Consider the following 27258-nt stretch of genomic DNA (forward strand, 5'->3'; position numbering starts at 1 on the left):
TCTCACCAACTGCTGAAGGAAATGTCATAACAAGTCCCTCCGTGGTCAGCAGGATAACCAGAGCCTACAGATGTCCTTTGTGTCCCCTACCAGCAGCTAAGTTGCAGCCTCTTACTGCAACTACCTCCACGGGCAATGCCTTCCTAACCCCAGCCATCCCACAGAACCTCTATGGTGTAATAATAGGTAAGCTTATCTGGCAGTACTTTTTGCAGTCAGAGTACTGATAATATTTTACTTGGACTCCCTCCAGGAACCTCCTAAAGAATTTGATTGAATTCGGTCAAAGGATTCAAAAGTGTTGAAGACAGGGAAACAGCGTGACCTCATTGGTCTCATTTTCTTCAGAAATCTGCCTAAAAATAATTTAAAAAATAAATTCCTCATTACAATGCTGTATCTCATCTTTAGCTACTAGAAAGTACAACGACTAGCATTTCCTCTGAAATTTTATCTCAGTACTAGCTAACTGTTTTCATCTCACACATCTTTCCTATCTATACTTACACGGATGCAGAAACAGAAGTGGTGCTTTTACTTTAATTTATAAAATCTTGCACACTACTTTGGAATCCAAAGAGCATTTAATCAAGTTCTTCAAGATCCCTGAGTGCCACCATACTCATGGGTATTCCATTCACCAAGGAGTTTCCAATGAGGGCCATTCCACTCTTCCTTGATGAGTTGTAGAAACTCATTTGCCCTGTCATTTTGAACAATGGCCATGATCTTTGGTCTCCTAGAGATGAGGCAAATGCCAAAAGCACCAGGATCCTGAATGCCTCCATGCTCTCCATTTTTTTTCCTCTCATGAGAAGACATTTTAAAAGGCTTTATTTCTGTGCCATATGAAAAGAAAAAAGAAATCCCACTTTACAGTCTGTGTGGATTGCAATGAAATACTAAAAATTCCTTTCTTGCCCTCAGTACCACTCCCTTTGCGACAAAGCTCAGGAATATCACGCCCAGCTATTGAAGTCACACAGAGACTCTTCCCATCAACAATGAACATGCTGTCATCCTCCCACCTTGGCTTTTCAGCCAGGAGAAAGTGGTGAGGCACTGCATCTGGGAACTATGGCAACATGGGGCAGCCAGCTGCTTCCCAACTCTCAAACGTAACAGGAACCATAATCTGCAGCTGAGACAACATTGAAAAGTAGGAAACAAAATTCAGAAAGCAAATCTGGCCTGTTCATTCATCTCACACCCACAGCTATCAAACCTGGAGGTAAGCAGCAAACAGTATAAACTTGTAAATACATTAACATATATTAACATTCAAAACAATGCTCTACAGAAGCATGATCCCACCTACCCCTTTTGCTGCCTTTTTTTTCCCCTTGCAGTACTTTTCTCATACTGGTCTCCCATTTCTTCTGCCTGTCTCCACCTCCATTCTCTCTATTCTCAGCTTTATTCTTTGCACATGCTGATGTGTGAACAGACTATTTTGCTTGTTCTCCTTTGAAAAAGACATTTTCTCCACCCCTTACAGCAAAGTTCTTCATGAATCCTTTCCTCACTTCTCTTCCACCTCCTCCACACCCTTAGTGAAGAAAATGATCCTTTCCCTCATGGAAAGGGTCAACACGGGGACACTGCACTAAATCATAAGGATCACTGGGAACCTCAAACCTTCCATGTTCCTGGAATTTATCAGAAATCCAAAATCCACAACAGAAGTACCCTTTTTTTTCTGCAACTTTCCCCTTAATCTATTTATACAAGTGAAAAGTAAAAGAAAGAGGAAAACCAAATTATTTAACCTTTACTGAAAGATAGGAACAACCAACTATTGCAGATTAAGGTGATATATTGTATGTTCTGTAACAACTTAGCCTTTAAAACACTTCTTCTGGTTCAATTGTTTAATTAACAGAAAAGACAAAAAAAGAGAACCTGGGTTGCTCTGGCCTTGAAATGGCACACCAGGAATCATCTTTCTCAAAGGAAAAAACTTCTTCAGTTCAGCTGCTTTAAGCATTCACTGATTCTAGAAGTCATGGATCCACTCACCTCTACCATCATCACATCTTTTCCCCTTCAGCTCAGTCTGATGATTACTTAAGCTTTTGTCAAACTAATTTAGCTCACTAAATCAGCAGAAAATCCAGCCTGCAGGGATACTGATGTTAGGGGCCTGAATCAACCTAATGAGGGGTCAACTGCACCACAGCTGACTTAGGAGAAAAGGGCCATATAGACAGGAGCAAAGAGTGTGGACAGGTCTGTCCCTTTTGCTGCTAGATAGGCTCATTCACCTAGTGAAACCTCACAAACAGGAATATTGTAAGACAAAGTTTTGGCACCACTGGTCAGAATATTACAAGCTGCATTACTTCACAGACCTAAAGGCTGGCAAAGAAACAACCCACATCCCTGACTCCTTTCCAGCAGGGAATAGTACCCACACAGTCAGAAAACGGCAAAGGAAGCACTTCACATGGGTGTCTCACTCCATGGAAGTATAATATAAGCTCTGTAAGCTTTGCCAATAGCACACGCTTAGGATTCAGAAGCTCTAAGGTTTCATTGGAATTCACAAGACATCCCTCATTAAAAAAAAAGTCCACCTTCCTTCATGACAGACTTTAAATGCAGTGTGAGATGGCTTGAGCTGATATCCCAGACAAGCAGACCCCTCTTACCTGTCACCAGAAACAGAGATTAGATGTTTGCAGTCATTGCTGAATTTCATCCCAGTTACTATCTCTGCGTGAAATAAAACACAAGGGAAAAAAACCTTCCCTGAATTATTCCAATGGGTAGAAGAGGTCATTAGCCAAATGAATAGCATATCTGTGCTCAGCAGCTCAAATTCTGATTAAAGCCAACATGCTTCACAGATGAATAAGCCCCAGTTACCATAACCATTTAACAAAGAATCTAGGCTTGACATAAGAAAGGGTATCCCACAGCAAAGTAAACATGAAGACTGAAGCCCCTTTTTGCCTATAACAGAACATCCCCGACAATGTAGGAGCTGAGGTACATCATAGTGAAGCTTAATATATGCTGAAAACACACAGATTACCTTATAGGCTATTAGGAAAAACTATGTGAACACATACAAGGCCGGACAGGCACACGTGTGCTTGGGTTTTGCAATGCAAAATGCAGTCTGGAAAAATGTTGAAATTACAGTGAAATAAGCTATTACAATTCCATAAGCTATTACAACTCCATCCAACTATAACCTACTCCAAAACACCCACCAGGTAAACTTTGGTGGGTAGGAACCTTCAGAAAGTTTTGACTAGTACCAGACCACATTATGCAGTCATCGGCAGAAAAAATGCATTTCCAGAAGTTTGTGCCTTACCTGAATGTCCGTACATGGTTGCAACACACTCGCCAGAATAGAAATCAAAGATGGAGAGGTTCTTGTCAGAACAACTGGTTGCAATATAAAGACCAGAGGGATCCGTTTGCACCTGGTTTAGTAGATAAGAGACATGCAAAGATGTGGTGAGAAAGTGCCTTCAAACTGCACGAACACAGTCCAGAATACCCAAGACAGTCATAGTGGTCAACAGAATAAAATGCAAGTAGCTCTTAAAGGACTCCAATTGAGTACCAGCCTAACTAAACTGTTCCAACTATTTCCAACCTAATGAGACACTAAAAGCACTTACATTAAATGTCTTCATGACTGTAAAGACACAACCACAAATGGATCAAATTACACCTCTTTCTCCTACCTCCTTCTAACCACCAGGGTCTTACTTTCTTCTATTTTAAGATAAAAACAAAACAACAAAAAAAAACCACACCACCACAACACCCCTGCTCCCCCTCCCCAAAATAATCAGAGCTGACAGAGTTAAGTGAAATACTAAGACTCTAATCTTGAGGAGACAAAACAAAAAAAGAAAAACAAACCCCTCAACACTGCTGAGAAACTGTCTTTGATAATGGTGCTGTCAACTCTCCAGCATTCACAACTCCCATGTTGGGGTTTTCTTCTCCTCCTACCCCCATGTACACCCATTTGTTGCTTTATCTTGGATCAAATATAAAACCCCTTCCAAACAACTCCCTAGGTCTAATGCAGCACTGCACAGCAAATACAGCTACTGTCAACAAATGTCCTGCTTTGTCCTTTGTAGAACTTTAAGGAACTGAGAGTGAAAATGTCTGGATTTTGAGGGAGACATGGCATTTAAATAAGGATAACTCTTTTTTTCTGGTTATATTTATTTTGTTGCTGTATCTTTTGCTCTGCATGTCACTGTTTGGGTTCTGCTTGTTAAACTGCAATGTATGTTATGATCTCAGAACAACATGCCAAAGAATTTCAAATTCCAGAGGCAACCGTAATCCCTTGGTTACATAATTGTCCTAAAAATGAACAAAGCAATATTAAAAATATTTGATTCCCCATTTGAGCTACACATGAAAAAAACAAAAACATAAAGGATATTAAGAACAAAACAATCCAGCTCCCAGCAACAATTCATGGGTTGTGGTCTGAGAAAGATCTAATCAAGTACCTGAACTTACCAGCAATAAAGTGCAGTGTCAATTTTTCATTTTTATCATTATTCTGACTTATAAAAACCTTTGTAGGAATTATTACAGGCAAAGAGAAAGAGAACTTTTTCTCTAAAACAGAAGAGGTGACACAGAGCAAAACTGTTCTCCCTTTTTACCCAGTTATATACCCTCATCAATAATACTGCTGGCCTGCTGAACAGAAATATTTCATATTAAAAGTAGAAAAATTATCAGTGAAAACAAGTATGATGAATATGCTTGTTTGGCATCTTAACTTGAGAGATACTCCAGTTGTATTAATTGGTCTCTCCCATTTAAAGAGAAGAATGCCATTCTTCCACATGCCATTGTGCTGGCATCACTCTTAACTCTGAACTTTTAACACATCTACTTTACCAAGGGAAGCCCAGGAGAGTGGCAGAAGCAGGCATGTTACCCTAACGCAAGCCCTGGACACACTCAGCAGGTGGGAAACATGAACAGACTCTTTCCAAACAGTACTGGCCTTGCCCAGTGTTCCAAGACTTGATGAATATAGGCTTTTCAGGACAGATGCTACTTAATTTCATTACCTCATAAGGAGTTTCACTTGTATTTGCCCTTTGGCAACACAAATTTCTCAAAGATCAATCAACAGGCAGCTCCACCTCAATTATCATGACATAGATAGTCAAGAAAGCCAGAATGAGCTCTCTGGAGCAGAAAGTAAAGGAGTAAAGTAAATGGTGGTTAGCAAGACTGTAGCATTAAATTTCCAGAGGGCAGACTTTGATCTCTTCAGCAGGCTGGTTGGTGAAGTCTCATGGGAGACAGTACTCAAGGGCAAGGGAGCCCAGGAGGGCTGGGAGCTCTTCAAAAGGGTGGTCCTAGCAGCTCAGGAGAAAGCCATCCCCGTGGTCCGGAAAAAAAGCCGGCAGGGGAGAAAGCCAGCTTGGTTGAATAGAGAGATCTTGAGGGATATCAAGAGGAAGAGAAATGTTTATGGCCTCTGGAAGAAGGGACAGGCCTCTTGGGTGGACTAAAGGAGGGAAGTGAGATTGTGTAGAGAAAAAATCAGAAGGGCTAAGGCTCAGCTAGAAATTGGATTGGACAAGTCAGTGAAACATAACAAAAAATCTTTCTACAAATATATAAATAATAAAAGGCGGACTAGGGAGACCATACAGTCCCTATTGGACACAGAAGGAACAACAGTAACAGGGGATGAGGAAAAGGCCGAGGTACTTAATGCCTTCTTTGCCTCAGTCTTTAGTCGTAAGGAGGGTCGTTCCGTCTGTGTACTAACCCAGGAGCTAGAGGAGCATAATGAGGCTCCCGTGATCCAAGAGGAGGTGGTCAGAGCCTTGCTAGCCCGACTGGACAGCTACAAGTCTATGGGGCCGGACGGGATTCACCCTAGGGTACTGAAGGAGCTGGTGGATGTGCTGGCCAAACCCCTTTCCATCATCTTCCAACAGTCCTGGAAGACTGGGGAAGTCCCACTGGACTGGAGGCTGGCTGATGTTGTGCCCATCTACAAGAAGGGTTGCAGGGAGAACCCAGGAAACTACAGGCCTGTCAGTCTGACCTCAGTGCCAGGGAAAGTCATGGAGCAGGTGATCTTGAGTGCTATCATGAAGCACATGCAAGAGAACCGGGTGATCAGGCCCAGTCAACATGGGTTCACAAAAGGCAGGTCTTGCCAGACTAACCTGATCGCCTTCTATGACAAAGTGACTCGGCTGCTGGATGAGGGAAAGGCTGTGGATGTGGTCTTCCTGGACTTCAGCAAAGCCTTTGACACAGTTTCTCACAGCATTCTGCTTCAGAAACTGTCAGCCTCTGGCCTGGACAGGCGCACACTCTCCTGGGTGGAAAACTGGTTGGATGGCCGGGCCCAGAGAGTGGTGGTAAATGGTGTGAAATCCAGCTGGAGGCCAGTGACAAGTGGGGTTCCCCAGGGCTCAGTGCTGGGTCCAGCCCTGTTTAATGTCTTCATCAATGATCTGGATGAAGGCATTGAGTGCACCCTGAGCAAGTTTGCGGACGACACTAAGCTGGGTGGAAGTGTCGATCTGCTGGAGGGTCGGGAGGCTCTGCAAAGGGATCTGAACAGGCTGGACCGCTGGGCAGAGTCCAATGGCATGAGGTTTAACAAGGCCAAATGCCGGGTCCTGCACTTGGGGCACAACAACCCTATGCAGTGCTACAGACTAGGAGAAGTCTGGCTAGAAAGCTGCCTGGAGGAGAGGGACCTGGGGGTGTTGGTTGACAGCCGACTGAACGTGAGCCAGCAGTGTGCCCAGGTGGCCAAGAAGGCCAATGGCATCTTGGCTTGTATCAGAAACGGTGTGACCAGCAGGTCCAGGGAGGTTATCCTCCCTCTGTACTCGGCACTGGTGAGACCGCTCCTCGAATCCTGTGTTCAGTTCTGGGCCCCTCACCATAAGAAGGATGTTGAGGCTCTGGAGAGAGTCCAGAGAAGAGCAACAAAGCTGGTGAGGGGGCTGGAGAACAGGCCTTATGAGGCATGGCTGAGAGAGCTGGGGTTGTTTAGCCTGGAGAAGAGGAGGCTGAGGGGAGACCTCATTGCTCTCTACAACTACCTGAAAGGAGGTTGTGGAGAGGAGGGTGCTGGCCTCTTCTCCCAAGTGACAGGGGACAGGACAAGAGGGAATGGCCTCAAGCTCTGCCAGGGGAGGTTTAGGCTAGACGTTAGGAAAAAATTCTTTACAGAAAGGGTCACTGGTCACTGGAACAGGCTGCCCAGGGAGGTGGTTGAGTCACCTTCCCTGGAGGTGTTTAAGGCACGGGTGGATGAGGTGCTGAGGGATATGGTTTAGTGTTTGATGGGAACGGTTGGACTCGATGATCTGGTGGGTCTCTTCCAACCTGGTTATTCTGTGATTCTGTGACTAAATCATCTCCTGACAGATAATTGGCGCTGTTCTACTTACTTTTACAGCATGGGCCTGTGCCTTACTTCAGAAACAGGACAGAGAGTGAAGTTATACATAAGCTTCAGCATTCATTGACTCTTTTTTGTTTTAGCTTGATGAAACCCAAATACACTACCAGCCCTCAAGGAGAGATGTAGGAGGAAACAGCAGCAGGATAAGGGACAGTGTACGGAGCAACCCAAAGCAAACAAAAAAAAAAAAAAGTTACTGTGTCCAGACTGGTATTCAATTTTCTTAGCTGAGCTGCATTCAGAAGAGCTTAAAAAAAGGGAAAAGGCAGAAAGAAAGGCAGAAGGAAAGAAAACAGCTTACTTTGATGAGGGTGCCATCTTCACCTTGAGATCCTTTGTAAAGCTTCTTCTGCTTCCCACTGCTTATGTTGAAAACCCTGAAGGGGACAGAAGACAACATCACTCGTTATGCTGATACTCCTCTGTGGCTCTTGTCACTAGGGTCCTTTTCTCTTTCTAATCCTCGTTCCACATGAGATTCAGGGAACAAGGTCAAGCCACAGGAAGTGAAGAAATGAATTCCAAGAGTATAACCAACAATCATTTAAATTGTTCAAGAAACTACCTTGAAAGTAATACAGGGGCTCAAGACTGGATGATATATCATCATGCAGATATCTGAACTAACCTGAGGCTTGATTCTTAAGCTGATAATAAAATACAAGTATAGGATCACAGCACTGAAGGAAGGGTTAAGTGGGAGGAAGAAAACCTTGCCAAACCTTGCCGTACTTTGTAATGGCTAATGGTTATGTAGCAGGAATGGCTCTTAATAAGCCTCAGTCACTCTTCCCTGCTATAAAAATACCTGTGGCTCCTTCATACTAAAAGAAATAGTCAAGAGAGCAAGATCCTTTACTTACAGAGTGTGAGGTGAGGCCTCAAATCTGTTTCAAAATGCCTAGAGGAACAATGGTGGAGGTGTAGCCACCTTGGTCAACTCGCTTATGATTGCAAAAATATTTTCAAGACAAGAAGTAAACTCACCTGATGTTGCGATCCTGGCATCCAATAGCTGCATATTTCCAGCTGGGATCCACATCCATGTCATACAGAGTGGTCTTCCTTACAATGTGATGGGTTCGGGTAAACTGAACCCCTTCTCCTGTCTAAGCACATTAGTAAAGACTGTGTCAAAATCAAGTAGTCAATCCATTATGAAAACCTTCTAAATACAGATGAGGCCTCTCACAAACTAACCCTTCCTACTAACCAGGTCTGCTAGGAGTTGCTGAACTGCAGCCACAAAGAACTCCTCTCTAGCCCATACTCTTTAACAACTCCTTAGAACAGCCGTGGCAGCGAAGGAAAAGCAGATATCCTAACAGTTCTCTACTTTGCATCTTGCTGAGAGGGTCAGGCTGGAGGCAACTGCATGCTTCACAGAACTAGTTCTCTGAATGTAATCTCTTGCATTGAGTTAGCGGGAGACATTGAGGCTGAAATAGCAACAACCTCATACAGAAACTCTGATATTATTCTTTCAAGTAGCTCCTTTGTGAGACATTATTTAAAAAAGCACACAAAGAGCTGTAATAAGGTTACCTTCTGCGCAGTGCGGAAATAGATGCTCTTGTCTGCCCCACAGCTTATCATTCGCACTTTTCCATCATTGGCTGAAACAAAAGTGCAGAAGCCCATCAAAAGATAAACATAAATACAACATGGAGGAAATATTTCAATTTATATCACTGCTTATTTATTCCAGTCCTGACCAGCCAAGACTGACTCCTACCTATGCAGCAGGATGCTGCAGCAAAACAGAAGCCCCTTCTCGGGGACAGCATTTGTTAGTGCTCACAGTGCATAAAGTCTTAATAGAGAGACTTTACGCAACAGCTCAGGATGTAATTCTGCCTTCTCCCCCAACAGTACGCTCACATGCTTATCCTCTCTATGCCACAGCACTACAAAGCAGTATGACAGGTTCACACACGCTATGAGCTGAAAATGGGCAATAAGCACTTTCCAGTCCTCAAAGTCAGTCACATGTTTCCTGCTGCCCTTTTTTACATTAGGAAGAGGCTTTCCTTCTTCCCTTAGCGCTCCTCTGTAATCCATTTGCTCCTTCAGCAAAGCAACACTGATAAAACTCCATGTAATGAAAATGGGTCCAATACCAAACAAGTCCACTTGAACTGCATGCACTTAGAGTAGGACTGCATTTAGCTCAGAGACTAGCACAAAAGGCCTTCGCTGCTAAGCCTTCAGTGCAGTTCCCTTATTCCTAAGAGTTTAGCTGGCTGCATTCAAGGCCAGCTAACTGATAAGACAGATAGGATTGAGAAACTTTCTGGCATCAGAGCTACATCAGAAAAAAACCCAAGAAGACATCATAGCAGCTTCAGAGAGCCCCTGCTATGGAGCTTTAGCAAGGTCACTTCACTTGGAAGCTACTTTCAAGCTGAGGTTCTCATCCTTGAACCCCAACTGAGCTACACTGCAGCAGCATTGCAGGCACACTCGTACCTGACCACATACCCTACTGATCTAAACCCTGACCCACAGACTCAGCTTCCCTGCTATGAACTTGAACCTGCCTTGCCTGGTAGGCACTGAACTCTGACTGACCCTGCTCGCTGTCTCCAGACTGATCCTGACCTTGAATTGCTGACCTGTTCCACCTTGTTCAGATACAGTGGGACTTTCCCATTGCCAGTGAGGCCCCTACCTTTGCCTGCCTTCCTGCCACCCTTGGCTGCTGGCTTCCCTGGCAGAGCAGCCAACCCTTGTGGTGTTGGCACAACACAACAAACTGACGTCTGACCGTCAATAGTAAGTGAGTGCTGGGGATGCAGTGTGCTCCATTACCAGGAACACAAAGTCTTATAGCGGTTTCAATGACAAATTTACTTGTGACTATTTTTTTGTGGGTTTGGGGATTTCTTTGGAGGATGACTGTTCGACAGTTCTCCTCCCTAAGAACAGCGTGTAGCCATTGGACGTCAGTTAAAGGGAGCAAATCATTACAGAAAAGAGCTTTCCAAAGAAATGCTGAGAACTTCAAATCAGGAAAGGTTTTTTGAGTGGAGAGGAAGGAGAGAAGGAAAAAACAAAAGGGAAAAGAAGGCAAGTATCATCACATATCCTCTTCTGTTAGGACTGCAACCACAGAAGACGATCAAAAAGCAGATGCAGCTTCAGCCTGGCCTAACCCAGTGTTTAAGGAGTTAAAATTACTTTACAGCCACAATGGAACAACAGCAATGCTCAGATCCAGCTTTGGAGGGAAGCCATGATTCTCTACCTGCAAATTTCACAGCAGTGATAGAAGAAGAATGTTCATCCAGAGTCTGTTGCAGGCTGTAGTCCTTTCCAGCATCCAAGACATGAATCAATCTATCTCGACTGGCTGAGGCTAACAGCTTTAAGCCTGTCAGAAAGTTAAAATGAACATAAGGCCATTACTAAAAAGTCACTTGCTTTTCCAGTCACTATTTTAAAACCGTTTCAGTCACTGCAGGGACAAAAAATTATATCATAGCTAACAGCATGTATGGACCACAAAGGAACACTGTAGATTTCACACTATAAAAAACAGACAGAACATGTTTCAATCTCAGCCTAAGGTATTCTAAGGAAAATTATGAGCAAGAAGATTTTTTTTGAAGTCCAGCTCTACTGGCTTAATGCTACAAGCCTGCTCTGAAATCCAGTAGCAGTTCACCACTGAAAGTTCTGACATACTATGTGCTGGACATTCTGACTTGCTCAATGGAAAAGGGAAGAAGCTCAATTACATTTACCTGTGTCAGGTTTGGAGTACTCCAGACACAGGATCTCAGAGTCATGGGCTTCCACCTTCAGCATTTCCCTCAGAGACTGCAGCTCATATATCCTAAGATACAACATGGCTGATTTCAGTATGTTTAATAAAGTCAGTGACACTTGGCTTTGATTCTCATGCCTGCCCAGCCCGCAATCTACACAAGGAGCTCTATGGGATTACCTCAGAGTGCCTATCCTGTCCCCGGAGGCCAGGTGCTCCCCACTAGGACTCACACAGACAGTGCGTATCCCCACCTTCGTATCCATCACTTGTGCATCAGCTTTCTCTGCACTTCCTGCTGAGTTGTAATCAGTGTCCAGAAGTACCTGAGTGTTGTCATCTACATAGATGATTTTCATCAGGTCCTGGGGAGACAATACATCTAGAAATACTAACTGTTTACAAAATATTCAAGTGAAGCATTTGCCTTAGAAATGCGGCTCCTGGCAAACAAACACTTCATTAGCAGGAATGCTGTAATTGGTGGGATCTTCTAGCTAGGAGCCAGCACTCAGTCCCTTCTTATTGTAGGATGAAAGTTTTACAGCTGTGTCTCACTATCACCTTTTGCAATAGATTCCCCTTCAAGCTAGAAACTAACAGCATGTCCTGCACAACGTTCAAGCTCTGGGATTAGTGACTACAATGGAGTGGAGGACACAGCAGGAATACAAAACACTTCCAGGGATCACCCAAGTCAGTCCATGTCTTTTGAGAACACCCTGACAGAAAAAAACAGGAGCTTTTTCCATCATATGCAGATTGCCAAGACCAGGCAGGTCAGGGCTGGTGTACCCATGGATCTTCCAACACAATCAAGAATGGATGCAGATACCTGTAAGTAATCACTGTACTGAATGAATATCCTCCCCCTTATATATATGAAGTGAGTGTAAACTGTTTCTCATTCAATTCTACCAAACCTCTGCCACATTTAATGCACCTTTTCCAAACAAATCAAACACATTGCAGAGATGGGGAAAAAGAGAAACAGCTCTCCTGTAGCATATAGCATGAGCCACTTTGGAAGAGACTAAGCTTGGCAATCCTGAGTGGTTATGGAAAAAGCAATAGTCCCCAGGGCCATTTCAGACCAACTGTCTTTCCATCTGATACTCCCTTCATGTTTCTTCAGGTTTATGCATTTTACCAGACCTGTGCTCTTCTCACAGAGAAGCTTGTGTTGACTTCAAGATCCAAAGAAGTTTGGGCCTTGGGAATACCTGTGCATGAGGAAAAGCAACCCCAAGGGCAAGGAGGTCATCAGAACCTGGGAATCTTACATTGCTGAGGATGTTGCGGTGCAGGGCTGTGCCATGAATGTTGGAACTCTCAGTGTTCCACAGACGAATCGTGTTGTCAGAGGAGCAGGTGATGAAGGAACCGGGGGGGAGACATGGCTGATTGTTGTCCTTGACCTCCGGATACATCTAAGAGCAGGTAAAATCAATCCCTGAATGAGACTGCCTGGCACTCGGCATCCTTGATACTGGTAGCAAGTTTAAAAACAAAATGAGATAAATGGGCTGTCCTCTCTGTTGTGTAAAAATGAGAGCCAGCCAGTTCTCCTAATGAAAAACTGTTTGCAGACCAGAGCTTCATATTCACTCCAAACAAATGCTCACATTCATCTTCCCTTAAAGTAGAACATCTCCTTCAGAAGTATGCAACAAGTCAGCATCCTTTGTTTCCAATAGTTCAAAGCGAACACCTCAAAGACCAGGCAACAATGAACATACAACAACAACCTTGCACTGCTGTTTGTAATTTTCAACTACTACTGTTGATTTATAATCCAGAAGGAAAGAGTGCAATGCAATTAATACATAATAACATAATAACAAAATAATAAATAAATTAGTAATGTAACAATTTATATGCTATTAAGAAATAATAACAAAAAAGAGGCCTCAACCTCTTCCTACTTTCTTTCTACTTCCCCCTTTCCTGCCCACTGTCGGACTTATTTCAATGTACTAGCAATTATATTATTGCCTACACACCCTTCCCTTCCCTCTGTCCCTCTGAGGCAAAACCAACTAGACAGACTAGAAGATGAAAGCCACTTGAGATGCAAATTCAGGATGTCCTGGTAAATATGTTAAGAAGGATCAGAGTTTAGATTTTTATCACTTGTTTCATTCCTTTACCGTATAGCACTCGCTCACCACGGACCTCAAATAATGTTTTTTGATGTCAATAGTAAACTCCAGTGCTCTGAATTCAGCTTTGCCCAGTTCTCCTCCTTCTCCCCCTACTCACCGTTTAATGGTGAGACTTTTTTCCAGTAAAACACTGCATCTAACGCATTTGCTCAGCCATTGCAGTGCAGCCAAAGAACTGTTCCCAACTCCAACTCAAGCCCTGTAGCAACCACACTAACCACAGGAGGAAATACAAGTCAATTCTTTCTCCCTGCAGTAGGTGTTTGATTCAAATTTGGCAGCTCTGCAGATTACCTCCTCAGCTGCAACTTGCAACCCAACATCTGTGTCTGCAGACAACATACCTCAATGTTCCAGACGCAGGAGGAGTGGTACAAAGCAGAATACACCTTGCCCACTTTCTTCGGGTCCTTGACATCCCATACATACAGGCTGTGGTCATTGTATACACAAGAAAGCCACTGGTTGGTGGCGTCAAAGGTCAAAGCAATCGTGTCTGGATACTTCGCATCAGCCACACCAGAGAAAAGACGACTGCGCAAAGAGAGAACAACAGCCCGGTTAACTTGTTCTCTCTTGGAGTCAGAGCAAGGAGGTGAAGCATGAGAGCTCAGATTCTCCACAGGGCACTGGTAAGGTGAACAATACGGCATGGCATACACAGGCAGAGAGAATAGCTGGCTGGGGACCTGGCTCTTGAACAACCAGAGTACCAAAAGAAGCCTGGCAAAAGTCATCCTTCTTGCCATGCAACCCAGAGTCCCACCACAGACACACAACTGACTTTTCCTGAAGACGGACCGAACAGGACATTTAATCATCACCGAAGATCATCATCATTTACCACTGCATAATCAGGTGGTAAAATCCAAGTCAAATAATCTCAAAACAAAGGGGAAGGAGTACCATCTTTTGGTGGGTACTGTATTTTGTTTACTGATTGCAGAAAGTGCTCTTGTGTGGGACCAAGCACAAAAGTACTACACTCAAAAGAGAGGAACACACCAGCGCAAGGGAGAAAGGAATGATTCACCTCAGTGGCTGTTTGCCCAAATGCTTCTCTTTCACCCCTGCCCAACACACAAGCCAGCTCGGTGCTGCTTGCAGCAGCTCATAATACAGCTGCAGATGGGTGCAGCCCTTTCTATGGGACTGGAAAGCTCTCTGATGCAAACTTAAAAACAGGAATTCTGCAGAACAAGGGAAGATCCCTTTCCCCAGGTTACGCTAACATCACATCATACTCTGTATCTCCACTACAGGAGTCCTCTGTTGATTCTTGCTGCCATGCACATGAAAAAGGAGCCGCTCTATTGACCCAAGGTGAACACAGCCATCCCACAATACTACTAACGGTACCAAGTTAATTATAGCCAGAGTGACAGGCTGTTGACATCAGGTAATTTAAAAGGACTGATGGAGATGCAAGGATGAGGGCCAAATTGTATGTAGCACACCAGACAATTGAAGCCCTGCTTCTGCAAGTGCAAAACTTGAGGGCTAGAAGAGCACAGCCCAGGTGCTATCAAAAAATCAAGTCATTGATACAGTTGTGGGCATTTCATTGCAGGCAAATGGCATCCCACAGAGCGGCTCTGGCATGCATGGAATATAAGGAGTCTTGTGTTTTCTAGCTTCCTTGGAAGTGAAATAAAAAAAAAAAAAGTTGTTGTTAAGATTCTAATCAGTGGTACAAATACATGTTTAATACATGAGTACTTCTGCTCGACTGATGCATGACAGCAATAGAGAGTATTTTTAAAGGGGCCATGTATACAATTGTTTGACTTTAGCACTACTAGAAACTGGTAACATTTTAAATTAAGAGATTTCCTTTTCCATCTCCCCTACTGGAATATCATTCTCTCTCACTGGTCTTCTGGAGGACGGCTATATATTGCACTATTTGAACCTCTACCTCAAGTTCCCAAGAACGGTTTAGAGAAAACCACTTGAGACACAAACAAACGAAAGAAGAAAGGGGGAAAAAATAAGAGTATATATCTCTAGATATAGGAACTCTTACATCCAGTGGAACAATGACTGGTGGACTCATGCCCTTTGGATTTCTTCCCCACTAGTGACAGAAGCGAAAGAGGGTAACAAAAGAAGATTGGGAAAGCCTCCAACCAGGAGTGGTAAGCAGCAACACGTGAAGGGTTCTCTCTAGCATAAACCTCCACAAGCTGTCAGACAGAACAGCACAGAAACCCCATAACCCATCTCAGAAGGTGGGAAATAGAGAGCCAAGGCAGAAGCTACTGGAGCAAGGTAGGAAAACACAACAACAGAATGCACAACATTGAAGGAGAAGAAAGACGGTACACAATATTAAGAGATTCAAGTCCATAAAAGATAGCAAAGGAGCCTTCCTAAAAGTGCCTGAGAGCCTGGGCATCTCCTAGCAACATCATTATATTGCTGAGGAGGAGAGTCTTCAGTCCTTACTGGTGAAAAGCAAAAGCTATGCCATGGTACAGGAACAACTGAAATGTGCCACAACATCCTGTGCCCTCCGTCTGCTTGCTCATAGCAACAATTGTCAAAAGGCCACCAAACACAAGCAGTCCCACAAAGATGAGAAGCAAGACATGCTATGCAGTCCAGCAATCAGCTTTGGGCTGTAGCTCAGCTACGCGATGTAAGGCTGCAGCAACTCAGGGAGACCTGCAACAGGCTGCATGCTCAAGATGGCAAAGGTCTGGGGAACAGTTCTAACCCTCAGAGACCTCCCTTGATCCTTTCCACCCTCTCCACAGTACCTGGCCTCAGTCACGCTCGCGATGTCTGTTCCCAGGAAGTGCGGCTTCGGCAGCGTGGTGACAAAGTGGAGGTTCAGAGGGTTAAAAATCCGCACAGTGCCATCAGCACAGCCACAGAAGATGTAGTCATGATTCACAGAGATACAGTTTGCCACAGTGGTCTGAGGAAGACACAGCACACAAGAAGGCAAATAAGCAATGTGCTCTCACTGCAAAGGTCACCAGACACACAACAGGGAGAAGAGCAAATTGACAGACAAAGGAGTCATGGTCATAAGAGCTGAAGTGAAGTGAAGTTGAGCCCTGGGGGCAAGGAAAAAACTAAAAATCCAATTTTGTTTTCTGAGGAGCTTCCCAGCCAAGTCCATTGCAAGTTCCAAGCGGTTAAGGAAAAAGCTCAGTTCCTCTGCCACCCACCGTGGTGGGAAATGAGCACAGCTACGCATTTGCTCCAGCTGAGTCTTCCTCTGAACACTCTTTTGTTCCTCTGTGACATTCAGCACTACTGGCAGGCAAGCAGCATCTCACCTTGTACTGGCACAACAATACATTACCTGTCACATGGGGATAAGAAAAGGAAAAAAAGGATTTTCTTCCCCCTCCCACTAGGATCTGTACAAATGGCAGAAAATGGTACAAAATGGAGGGTGGTGAATAAGGGGATGAGTTCAAGGCAAAACTTTTCTCCAACTTACTGTGAAGCTGTCTGTATTCTGAGCGAGAGTGAAAGGCAGATTTTAGAGAGGAAAGGAAAGGAAAGAAAAGAAGAGGCATTTCACTTGAGTGAAAGCGTGGATCCTTTGACTTTAATACATTGGATCTTTTCAGGGGAAGACTTTACATTCAATTGAAAGGAAAATAAGCATGGTCAAATCCTTAACTATGTGCCAACCTGGTCATTTAGAATAACCAAACCAACTAGCACCTTGGGAACCTGCATTTGAGATGCACGAGCCAAGCAAGACACAGCAGAGTGGGTAAAAATCAGAATCCTTCTAAAACTCCTACTTTTCCAGGGCAACCCAGGAGGGATAACATAGGGGTTTGCCAAAGCTACATAAGGACACTGCTTTGCCAGAAGGTCAGCAGCTGTAATGCTCAGGCTTGAGAATGAAAGAGCCTCAATGATTAATAAAATCCCTTTGCTAAGAAGCAACACTAATTTGGCTGGCCTTCCAGAGTAAAGCAAAGTGGCAGAGGCCCAATGGCTTTCACTGCTGGTGGTCAGCTTGCACTCCCTGACTGCCCTTATTATTTGCTATTTCTACTCTGCTTCAGCAAGCCCAAATACTGCAAGACAGGAGGATGTGAAACTCACTCTCAGCTCCACCCACTTGTCTAGCAGTCTCTTTTCATTGAATTCACAGAGCAGGCCTGAGGATGTGATACAGAAAGTGCTCTCGGCTTTTTTGCCCCTTCCACATGCCACATCCGCAAAGAAGTTGTTCCTCAGTTCTCCAAGCAATCCTGAGCGACCCAGCAAGGGCACTGTGGCATTGACCTACCAAGAAGAAACAGTTTGTTAGAAACAGAGCAAGACACTCCAGGTAGACAGACATTTTTTAGAACATCAAGCCTTGAGTGCGGAAGTGCCTCAAAGAAAGTTGCAAACAGCCTACAAAGGACCCATTTTACTTGCTGCAGACCCATTGACTGCAGCATGGAGAGACTGAGACTTGAGAGTCAGGAGTGGAGTGCTACCCCTGAAACCCAGGAAAAACAGAGTTCCCACTTCCCACAGCTCACTGGAGCAAAATCCACCCTGCCATAAGATGGAAAAGTCTTGTTCACAGCTTGGCCTTGATGCACCTTCTCTCACCTTTGAGGTTTTGCTGTCATCCAGGTACCAGAATTTGATGTGTCGATTTCCAGCAGTGACAAAGTAACTGCAGTCCTCCGAGAATGACACAGCTGTCACTTTACTTGAGACTTTGTTTGCTGCCACTACAATATTTTTCTGTAAACATAATTGTTGAGATAGCTTAATTTGTCTGCTCAGAAGCAAAGGAAATTAATTTCAACTACAGGCATGTATCCAGCACAAGCACTACAGCAGGCTAAAGGCGAGGCCCAAACTATTCCCCATTCTCCCCTGAATATAACTTATGGAGCGTCAGCTGGGAGCACTGATTTGGCAGATAGCACAGTTCACATTTCCATTCAATTCCACTCTCACATTCACTATGATGAAGAAGAAATCAGCAGGCACTACTGCCTGCAGGAACTTGCTGTCTGAGATTTGACATGTTGGTTTCACAGTCGGGGGAGCTCGGAGAAACCCATTTCCCTTTCTAAACAGCAAAAGCACACATAGGCCAGCACAGGGAAGAGCTTTCCCAGCCTCCAGGCAGTGATGAGGGAAAGGCACTCAAGATGGTGAACAGGTATTTTCTTCAGGGAAAACAGTACTGGTTCCTCCATAAATTGTCTCTTCTCTTAAAAGACCTGATGCTTTATTTAAAGACCCAATACATAAAAAGACATCAAAGAATTTGAGAAAGAAGGAAGAACATGACAGGGACAGAAAATAAGAACAGGCACTGCCTGGGCAGAATGGTCAGATCGCAAGAGATCCCTGTCCACAATATCAGTGCTCAGATTTCCTCCCTTTGCTTCATCCCAGATATTGGTAGCAGTGAGAAGAGAATAAAAAAAAAAAAAACAAACAAGTTTTCCCCTCTGTGCCTGTTGTGGGTTTTCAATAATGCAGCACAATTGACAACACTGCACCACTTTTTGCTCTTCTTCCATTTCCTTGACTGTTCCCTTTTAGGGACTTGGTTGCTCCTAGTCTTCCCAACACAATGCCCTTAGCACATAAGCCACATCACTCCAAGGGCCCCATGGGACTGCACGCTGACAGAAATAAGAAATCGCCACTAGAGGAGTCCCAGCTGCTGCACCATCACCACAGAGCACCCCCAACAGTCAGGGAGTCAGGGAGTGTAGCAATAGGACAAGGAGTAATGGTTTTAAACTGAAAGAGGTTAGATATAGATTAGATACAAGGAAGACATCTTTTACTGTGAGCATGGTGAGGCACTGAAACAGGCTGCGCACCCCAGAGGTGTTCAAATCAGGATGGATGAGATTTTGAGCAACCTGATCCAGTGGAATGTGTCCCTGCCCACAGATGATTTTTAAGGTCCCTTCCAACCCAAACCATTCTTTGATTCTGTGAGATTTAACAGATGCATTGAAGTTTTTTAAAATCACTTCTCTTTTAGAGAGGGTTGCAGCACCTGAAGAGGCAGAAGGACCTGAATAAGTGCTTAGCATTTTATTATACAGTAGACTCGAAGACTACTGAAAATAAATGTTTCTTTTCTTATATATAAACAGCACATACTTAAACGTTTTTTAGAGTATATGACACAGGCTTTGTTTCCACAGAGTGCTGCCCCAACCCAGTGGCAGAGATTGACCTCATTCAGCTTTCACCCACTGTGACTTTGCTATGTTCCCTTTCTCAGTCATCAAGGATGGGGTTAGGAGTACCAAACACCCTGACACAACAAAACAAAAAAAAGCCAAGAGCATCCACTACACCACAAAAGAAATTCCTAGCCGATGAAAGTTTCCTTCCTCAACCTCATATATTAGTCTTCAATAAGCCTCTAAGCAAGTACAAGGCTGCAACAAGTCCAGACTTTTCCAGCTGGACAGCAAGATGTCACACATCTCCAAGTATAAAGTACATCAATTCACTTAAGTGACTTAGACCTTCCCTAAGGGACCATAGCACTCTCTCATATCCAAACTTGTCTGTATCTATGAATGTCAAAAAACAAACAGCAACAGAATTGAGAGAAAAAAAAACAAAACAGAAAGTAAGATGGAACTGAAATAACTTATGGTCAGATTGTCCACTTTTTTTTAATTTAGCAACTCTTTGGGGTCCATCCAACTTCCTGGAGAGCTTACCTTCCATGACCACACGTTGACAATCATGTCATGCTGGTACCCCACTGAAACAATGTACTTGGAGCTAGGGGAGAAGGCCACACAGGCCACACCATACTTGTGCTCCTGAAGTTCAGCCACCTGGGTTCGCTCAGCTACATCCCATACTCGAACTGCTGGCATGTGCCCACTCTGGAGAGGACAAGAACAAACACAGAACAGAAAACATAACCCCCAAGGTCAGTTCTGAGAGATTCGAGCACATAAACAGGTGGGGACTTGGAAAAAGATGTCTAGATGGTGCATTCACAATAGTGTTAGAGGTTAGACCTCAGTTCCTTCAATTCTTTAAAGCCCAGGCTGAACCCAATGAGCTAAAGAGTATCTGTATTTCAACAGGTGTCTGGAAAAAATTAATACAATTTCTCTTGCTTTAATCCTTTTCTTATCCTACTCACAAAACAGAGACTAGAACAATACTTTTGATGCACATCCCTGACCTTAGCAATGGTAACTCACAGCCAGCTCAAAAAAAAACTATTGTAATAGACTGTATCTCTGGATTCAGCAAATCAAAATGCCCTTACATCCTCCACTCTTAACACAATGTGGACATCGGAGATCTCAAGCCAGGTCATGCCATACAAAAACATGACCGTTGTGGTAGCTATCACACACCATTTGAGGGAGGCTTCTGGAACAACAGCAGCAGCATTTCTGATAAAAAGGTAACACGTGGATGCATGCTGCCTGAAAGAACGTGGGCAGGGTAGTGTCCAAGAAAAAGACATTGAGGGAACACAGCCTCTGGTTTTACACTTGTTCTCCAGAGAAGCAGGAGGTCATAGACTTCAGGAATGCCAGTTCAGCACCTTCTGCCAGACAACTGTATTCCTTTGTTTAATTGTTTGTTATTAAACCAAAGAAGAACAAGACACACAAGATGAGCTAAAATGCTGGTGAAAAAAGTGCCTGATGGGCAAATCCTGCTCAGAGCCTGCTCATGATTTCACAATGAAGTCTGTCAAAACAGTAGCTTGCAAGATAGCATATCCATGGCAACATGGTAAAATGGTATGTTTTCTGATCAGTTTTAAGTCAGTTGATTGTGTGAGAGAGGCAAGATTGATCAGAAGCAGAAGTCAAAGCTTTAAAAACGCAGAATTGTGCAAATTTGAATTGCTGTGTTCAAAAGCTTTGCCAAGGTGACTGCTTGTGGCCTGGAAAAATGTTATGGTCAGATTTTACTACAACTGGCAAACGTTGTCCTCCTGCAAGGCAGAGCTCGGGTCTCAGGGTGGCGGCAGGATGTTACAATGAGCTGGATTAGCTGCTCTTTAAGGCAACTTCTATACTTAAACACACATATACATATGTGTGTATATACATATATATATATATATATATATGTATTTCCTAGCACCTTAGGATCCACCTCAAGACTTTTTGAATTCATATTCATCATTTCAAAAAAAAAAAAATCTTTACCAAAAACAAGCTCTCTGCGATTCTCATGGATGGAGAATCTATGCCTCCATGGGGAGGGAAAGGAAAAAAAGTGAAAAGGGGAAAAAAGACCATTTTTTCACTGTATTTGAAAAATACGGAAAGTGACTTAACATATGTGGCCAGTCAAAAACTAACCTCTATAGAACTAACCTCTATAGTCTCCCTCCTGAAAAGCCAGTCATGCAGAAAACTGAAGTGTCACTAGGCAGAATTAGCATGAGGCTGCTAGAAGTGAGCTGACAAGGTGAACTCAAACTGCTTCCCTATGGGAGAACCACTCACAGTACAGAGGGTGAACTAAGACGAGGCTGCTGAAACCAGCAGGGGACACTGCTTCACCAAGTAATAACTCACATGTCAGACACGTGGGAGGATACCAAAAACAGAAATGCTCTTGCAACAGGGCAAGATGAGGCATGTTTTGCAATAGGGCAAAAAAAAAGCCTTCAAGTAAAACTGGAAAGGCTTTAAAAAAAACTTTCCATTTACCCTAATGAAGTCTCAAATGGCAAAGTTTGAGTTGTCACCAAGAAAGGCCGACTTTATTTTTATCCACTTTTCCTTCCCCATATGAAAAGACTAGAGCACCAGCGATTAAAAACAAAAAAAAAAATAGAAAACCCACTGAACATCATGGAGAAAATACATATATATATAAAATAATTTTAATATAAAGGGGGTTTATTACAATAAGACTTCTAGAGTAAAGAGGAGTTAAAACAAATTAGTTACAAAACCTCATGCTTTCAGTAAAAAGTTAATAACAACAATCACCTCTGGTGCTCCAATGGAAAATTTGTGCTAATATTTTTTCTGTGTCAAGGTAGCCTCTACCCCAAAACACTGTTTTTATCCTTGGCTTTATTCACGCAGGATTCAGGCTCAGCTTAGGAGCCACCCAGTGCCACGATAGCTGCCATCATGGCGTCTGCAGTAGGAACTTCTGAAGAGAACAGCCTCTGTCTCGACAGCTCTGACACAAGAGCTGTGAAACACTGGCTGAGGATCAGGTGGGGAACTGTTTCACACCTGCTCCTTCCCCACATCTTAGAGGCACAGAGAACAGAGGTAAATTATTGTTAATCACACACAAAAGCAAACTGAGCCCAACCATACAGGGGACAGTCAGCATTTCTGTGGGTTTCTAACATTCAGCAATTCCAACCTCATGACACACAGCCCATGTCTTGAACTTCTAATGCAGAACAGACATGCAGGGCACTCATCCTTATTCTGTCCCTTGGGCGTGCTTGGAAAGAGGAAGCAATTGTCACCCCCAGCCAAACATACAATCCAACCACAGGCAACAGCATCTTCTGTCACTATTTCTAAAGCCCCATTCTACATGTAGTTTTCCCTTTGTCCACAACACTGTTAACTGGCTTCAATTACTTCCTGAAATCCTAAAGCGACAATGCTAAAGTCAGCCCAAGATTAAGGACCATCCTGCTACACTTCACTGATGCTACAGCAGAGCCATGTTGTGTGTCCTTCCACTTATTTTCACTGTACCTTCAGCCCACAGACACCACCCCAGAAGATCCATCCCCTACGCTGATGAGGGACACCACACTGAAAAGCTGCTATCAGGAGCACCCAGAGCCACCCATAACCCACTAGGTCCACAAAGAGATGCAACATTGAAATAGATTTGCTTGTGTCAAGGAAGACTGCTGGCTTGTTTCTTCTAACACCCTCTACCCTGCTTCAAAATGCAATGGACAAAGTGTGCCCTCTCCCCTCTCAAGCTTACCTCTCCTGTAACCAAATATTTTCCATCTGGAGAGAAAGCAAGTGCTGTAATTGTTTTCCTAAAACAGAGAAAATGACACTGAGAAACATGTCCAACATGTGATTTCATTTCAATACGTCATGACTGGGGAGTAGGTTGGGACAAACTAGAAAGAGGTTAAAATCACACATATTAGCCTGACACAATCGTTTTGCTTTACCAGAGGTCTAACATTTGCCCTGAGGATTTCCTGCTGCCCAAGTCTGAAGCAGCGTGCCTACAGCACCATAAAAGTTCCAAAAGAAAAGGTTCATCCTTGTGCCTGTATTCCAGATGCAGGAGCACATCCTAATCCTGGCTTCAATAATCAAGTTAGTTTCAGGTGAAAGAGAAATAAAATTACATATCATGGAGTCCTCATAAGACCTCCTCCATGTCATGCCTGTTAGCAGTTCCTCACAAGATCACAATATCTATGAGGTGGTGCCTCATCAACAATAGCACCTCACATTATAAAGAGCTGGAGTCAAACTGCCAGGCAGCCTCTCCCCAGGGCAGCTCTGGCTGAGGGGCTTTAGCCTGGAGCAATAGCAGCTCCTGTGCTTCACTCGAATTTCAAAAACCTTGAAACTTACCTCCCACAGAAAGCAAGCCCAGCTTAAAGCTTCACTCACCTGGAACTGTTTAGAATGTGGTGTTGCTTATTTTTCCTAGGGTTGAACAGCACAACAACACACCTGGATGGAGGAAACAGAAGAAGAATAAGAGTTTTCATGACCATGTGTATAAAGAAAACCAAAGAGCTATCCCTGCTGGAAAAGCAGCATCAAAACGAGCCACAAAATGCTGTTTTATTCCCTAACCTCACAGGCTGAGCTGTGCCTTATCAATGTCTTCAATGTCTTTATCAATGACCTGGATGAAGGCATTGAGTGCACCCTTAGCAAGTCTGCAGACGACACTAAGCGGGGTGGAAGTGTTGATCTGTGGGAAGGTAGGGAGGCTCTACAGAGGCATCTAAACAGGCTGGACCACTGGGCTGAGACCAATGGCATGAGGTTTAACAAGGCCAAATGCCAGCGGGGTGCAAGTGTTGATCTGTGGGAGGGTAGGGAGGCTCTACAGAGGCATCTAAACAGGCTGGACCACTGGGCTGAGACCAATGGCATGAGGTTTAACAAGGCCAAATGCCGGGTCCTGCACTTGGGGCACAACAACCCTATGCAGTGCTACAGACTAGGGGAAGCCTGTCTAGAAAGCTGCCTGGAGGAGAGGGACCTGGGGGTGTTGGTTGACAGCGACTGAACATGAGCCAGCAGTGTGCCCAGGTGGCCAAGAAGGCCAATGGCATCTTGGCTTGGATCAGAAACGGCGTGACCAGCAGGTCCAGGGAGGTTATTCTCCCTCTGTACTCGACACTGGTGAGACCACTCCTCGAATCCTGTGTTCAGTTCTGGGCCCCTCACCACAAGAAGGATGTTGAGGCTCTGGAGAGAGTCCAGAGAAGAGCAACAAAGCTGGTGAGGGGGCTGGAGAACAGGCCTTATGAGGAACGGCTGAGAGAGCTGGGGGTGTTTAGCCTGGAGAAGAGGAGGCTGAGGGGAGACCTCATTGCTCTCTACAACTACCTGAAAGGAGGTTGTAGAGAGGACAGAGCTGGCCTCTTCTCCCAAGAGACGGGGGACAGGACAAGAGGGAATGGCTTCAAGCTCCGCCAGGGGAGGTTTAGGCTGGATATTAGGAAAAAATTCTTCACAGAAAGGGTCATTGGGCACTGGAACAGGCTGCCCAGGGAGGTGGTTGATTCACCTTCCCTGGAGGTGTTTAAGGCACGGGTGGACGAGGTGCTGAGGAGCATGGTTTAGTGTTTTGATAGGAATGGTTGGACTTGATGATCCGGTGGGCCTCTTCCAACCTGGTTATTCTATGATTCTATGAAAATACGCCCCTCATTAGACTATGCTACACCTTTCCAGCCATGCCCTTCCACCTACACCTTACACAGAAGGCCAAAGCAACAAAGGCACCAAACTTTCTTGACAGTTAAGGCAGACAGCCATGGTTGGAGAAGTAATCTTGGGGAAGAGCCGTGAAAGTGCAAACAAACGGTTTGTTCAGACTGGGACTGATCCCTCTGCACTTTTTACCCTGGGAGAACCAATGTGGAGAATATCAAGTCACAGCTATGCTATGTATTTCTAAGGGATTAATGTAAAAAAGCAGATGGTTTGTGATCCATTAAGAAGTCAGGGGAGGTTAAGCCTTGCAAATCACGCGATATGAAATAGGAAGTTAGCAGATGCAAAAATCTATCTGATCCCAAGTCCCTGGCTAATCAGAAAAGCAAAGCAAAACTCCATTATGTGGAGTTGGATAGTGTTAACGGACTAAAATCCTGCTGAGTTATGCCAGAGGTGAACTGTGGTCATACTAAACTAAACTAGAAAGAATAAAGGAAAGACGCAAAATCCTCACGAAGACTTTCCTATGCAGCTCTTAAGTTTCTGTTTCATTGTGAGAGACTCAGCAGAAAAACAGGACTTCAAAGAAGCGAACTAAATTTAAAAACACAGGGAAGATGCAAAAAAAACCAAACTATGGTCTTCAAACCAGGCAAAAAAAAACAGACTGCTTCCTAGAATAGTATAGTGAACCACAAAGGGCCATTACTAACAGGACAGAGCCCTCAGCCACTTACAACCACAAATTTTAGCTTAGTTTCACTCCAGAGAGGGTTGTCTGCTAGTAGGCTTCTTACCCTTCCAGTCCCCCAGCCAAGCCTGGAGCCCATGAGTGAAGTAAGAGCAACCCAGCTCACACACCCAGGCAAACTGACAAATTTCTCCAAGAGCCACATGGCTTCTACAGCAGCCATCACAAAAATTTATGTTTTAACTCTCTTGAGACACCCTTGAGCTCAATTCACTAAGCTTCACCCATAACTAAAGAACTCTATTTGGAAGGGGTAGGGAGGTGAGGGCAAGAAAGAAGTAAATCACAGTATCTCCTTACTGGTCAGCAAGCATTGATTTATGCCAAGAAAAGGCAATTTTAACTCAGACTCACTGAATTAAATTTCACATGGTTATGTTGAGTTGGAGCTAGCAACTAACATAACTTGCTAATTGGTTATGACCTTCTACACCAAATACAAGTCATTTAACCATTATAAACTAGTATTCTAAACCTGCTTTCTTAAATCAGCTGCTACCCAACAAAAGCTACCCTACTGCTATGCTATGCAAATCTTACAGTGGGACACAGATACTGTTCCAGGAGTCAGGAGCACCTGACTTGAAAACTGTCTCGCTCTCAAAATGCTTGGGAAAATGTCTAGTCCACTCCATCCTAGAGACCACACCTTCTCAATAACGAGAAATTAACCATTTCTAGCACGCTAGTCTTTTCTGAGTGTTCAGGGCAGCCTCAGCTGCCTGCTCAGACACTCAGAGCTCACTGTGGTCCCAGGGCACCTCCTCCACTCCATGCAGACAGCAGTTCTTTAGCAGAACCAGCAGTGCTTCCCCAGACAAGGTGGCTCAGAGCTCATTAGCACTCTGGGTGTGCTCAATTTTAGCAAAGGAAATTGGTCCAGCAGAATAAATGGAATGGAGACACCAAATGGTCAATTTGCTGACCCATCAACTCCATGCTACCTCCGAGTCCACCAAGCCCTCAGGAGACTCAAAGCATCTACTCATTACATTTATGCTAGCTATAATCTTACCACAGTTAAAATAATAAAAATAATTACCATGGAAAACTAATTACATACAAGAGCATACACCCATCTTATCCATCCTCTACCTTTGTCTGCTCCTTTATAAAACTGCATTCAGCATTTACAGCCAGAGGGATGGAAAGGATGCAAGTGAAGAAAGCGCCGATCTTTTTGTTCCTAGCTTCCAATTGGAGATGTACACCTGGTAAAGCCCTTCAAACCTGCACTTCTATAATGATCACATCAC

General features: G+C 44.0%; 1 protein-coding gene across 4 annotated transcripts in view; it reads right to left on the reverse strand.

The window, feature by feature from the left end:
• The window catches only part of MAPKBP1 (mitogen-activated protein kinase binding protein 1), a 97705-nt gene that overhangs the window by 21216 nt on the left and 49231 nt on the right, over nucleotides 1-27258 (reverse strand). For 3 of the 4 annotated variants that reach the window (XM_069857937.1, XM_069857938.1, XM_069857939.1), the window contains 17 exons: nucleotides 23965-24027; nucleotides 23312-23369; nucleotides 20071-20241; nucleotides 17966-18103; nucleotides 17465-17647; nucleotides 16842-16859; nucleotides 16147-16307; nucleotides 13729-13918; nucleotides 12503-12649; nucleotides 11400-11584; nucleotides 11197-11288; nucleotides 10698-10823; nucleotides 8996-9066; nucleotides 8438-8559; nucleotides 7752-7827; nucleotides 3326-3437; nucleotides 2652-2715 (listed from right to left, as the gene is read on the reverse strand). In XM_069857937.1, the coding sequence (XP_069714038.1) occupies nucleotides 2652-2715; nucleotides 3326-3437; nucleotides 7752-7827; nucleotides 8438-8559; nucleotides 8996-9066; nucleotides 10698-10823; nucleotides 11197-11288; nucleotides 11400-11584; nucleotides 12503-12649; nucleotides 13729-13918; nucleotides 16147-16307; nucleotides 16842-16859; nucleotides 17465-17647; nucleotides 17966-18103; nucleotides 20071-20241; nucleotides 23312-23369; nucleotides 23965-24027 (1977 nt within the window). The remainder of the gene's footprint in view (nucleotides 1-2651; nucleotides 2716-3325; nucleotides 3438-7751; nucleotides 7828-8437; nucleotides 8560-8995; nucleotides 9067-10697; nucleotides 10824-11196; nucleotides 11289-11399; nucleotides 11585-12502; nucleotides 12650-13728; nucleotides 13919-16146; nucleotides 16308-16841; nucleotides 16860-17464; nucleotides 17648-17965; nucleotides 18104-20070; nucleotides 20242-23311; nucleotides 23370-23964; nucleotides 24028-27258) is intronic. The other variant, XM_069857940.1, reaches the window with a different exon arrangement.

This window comes from Phaenicophaeus curvirostris, chromosome 5 (assembly GCF_032191515.1).
Source record: "Phaenicophaeus curvirostris isolate KB17595 chromosome 5, BPBGC_Pcur_1.0, whole genome shotgun sequence".
Classification (NCBI taxonomy): Eukaryota; Metazoa; Chordata; class Aves; order Cuculiformes; family Cuculidae; genus Phaenicophaeus; species Phaenicophaeus curvirostris.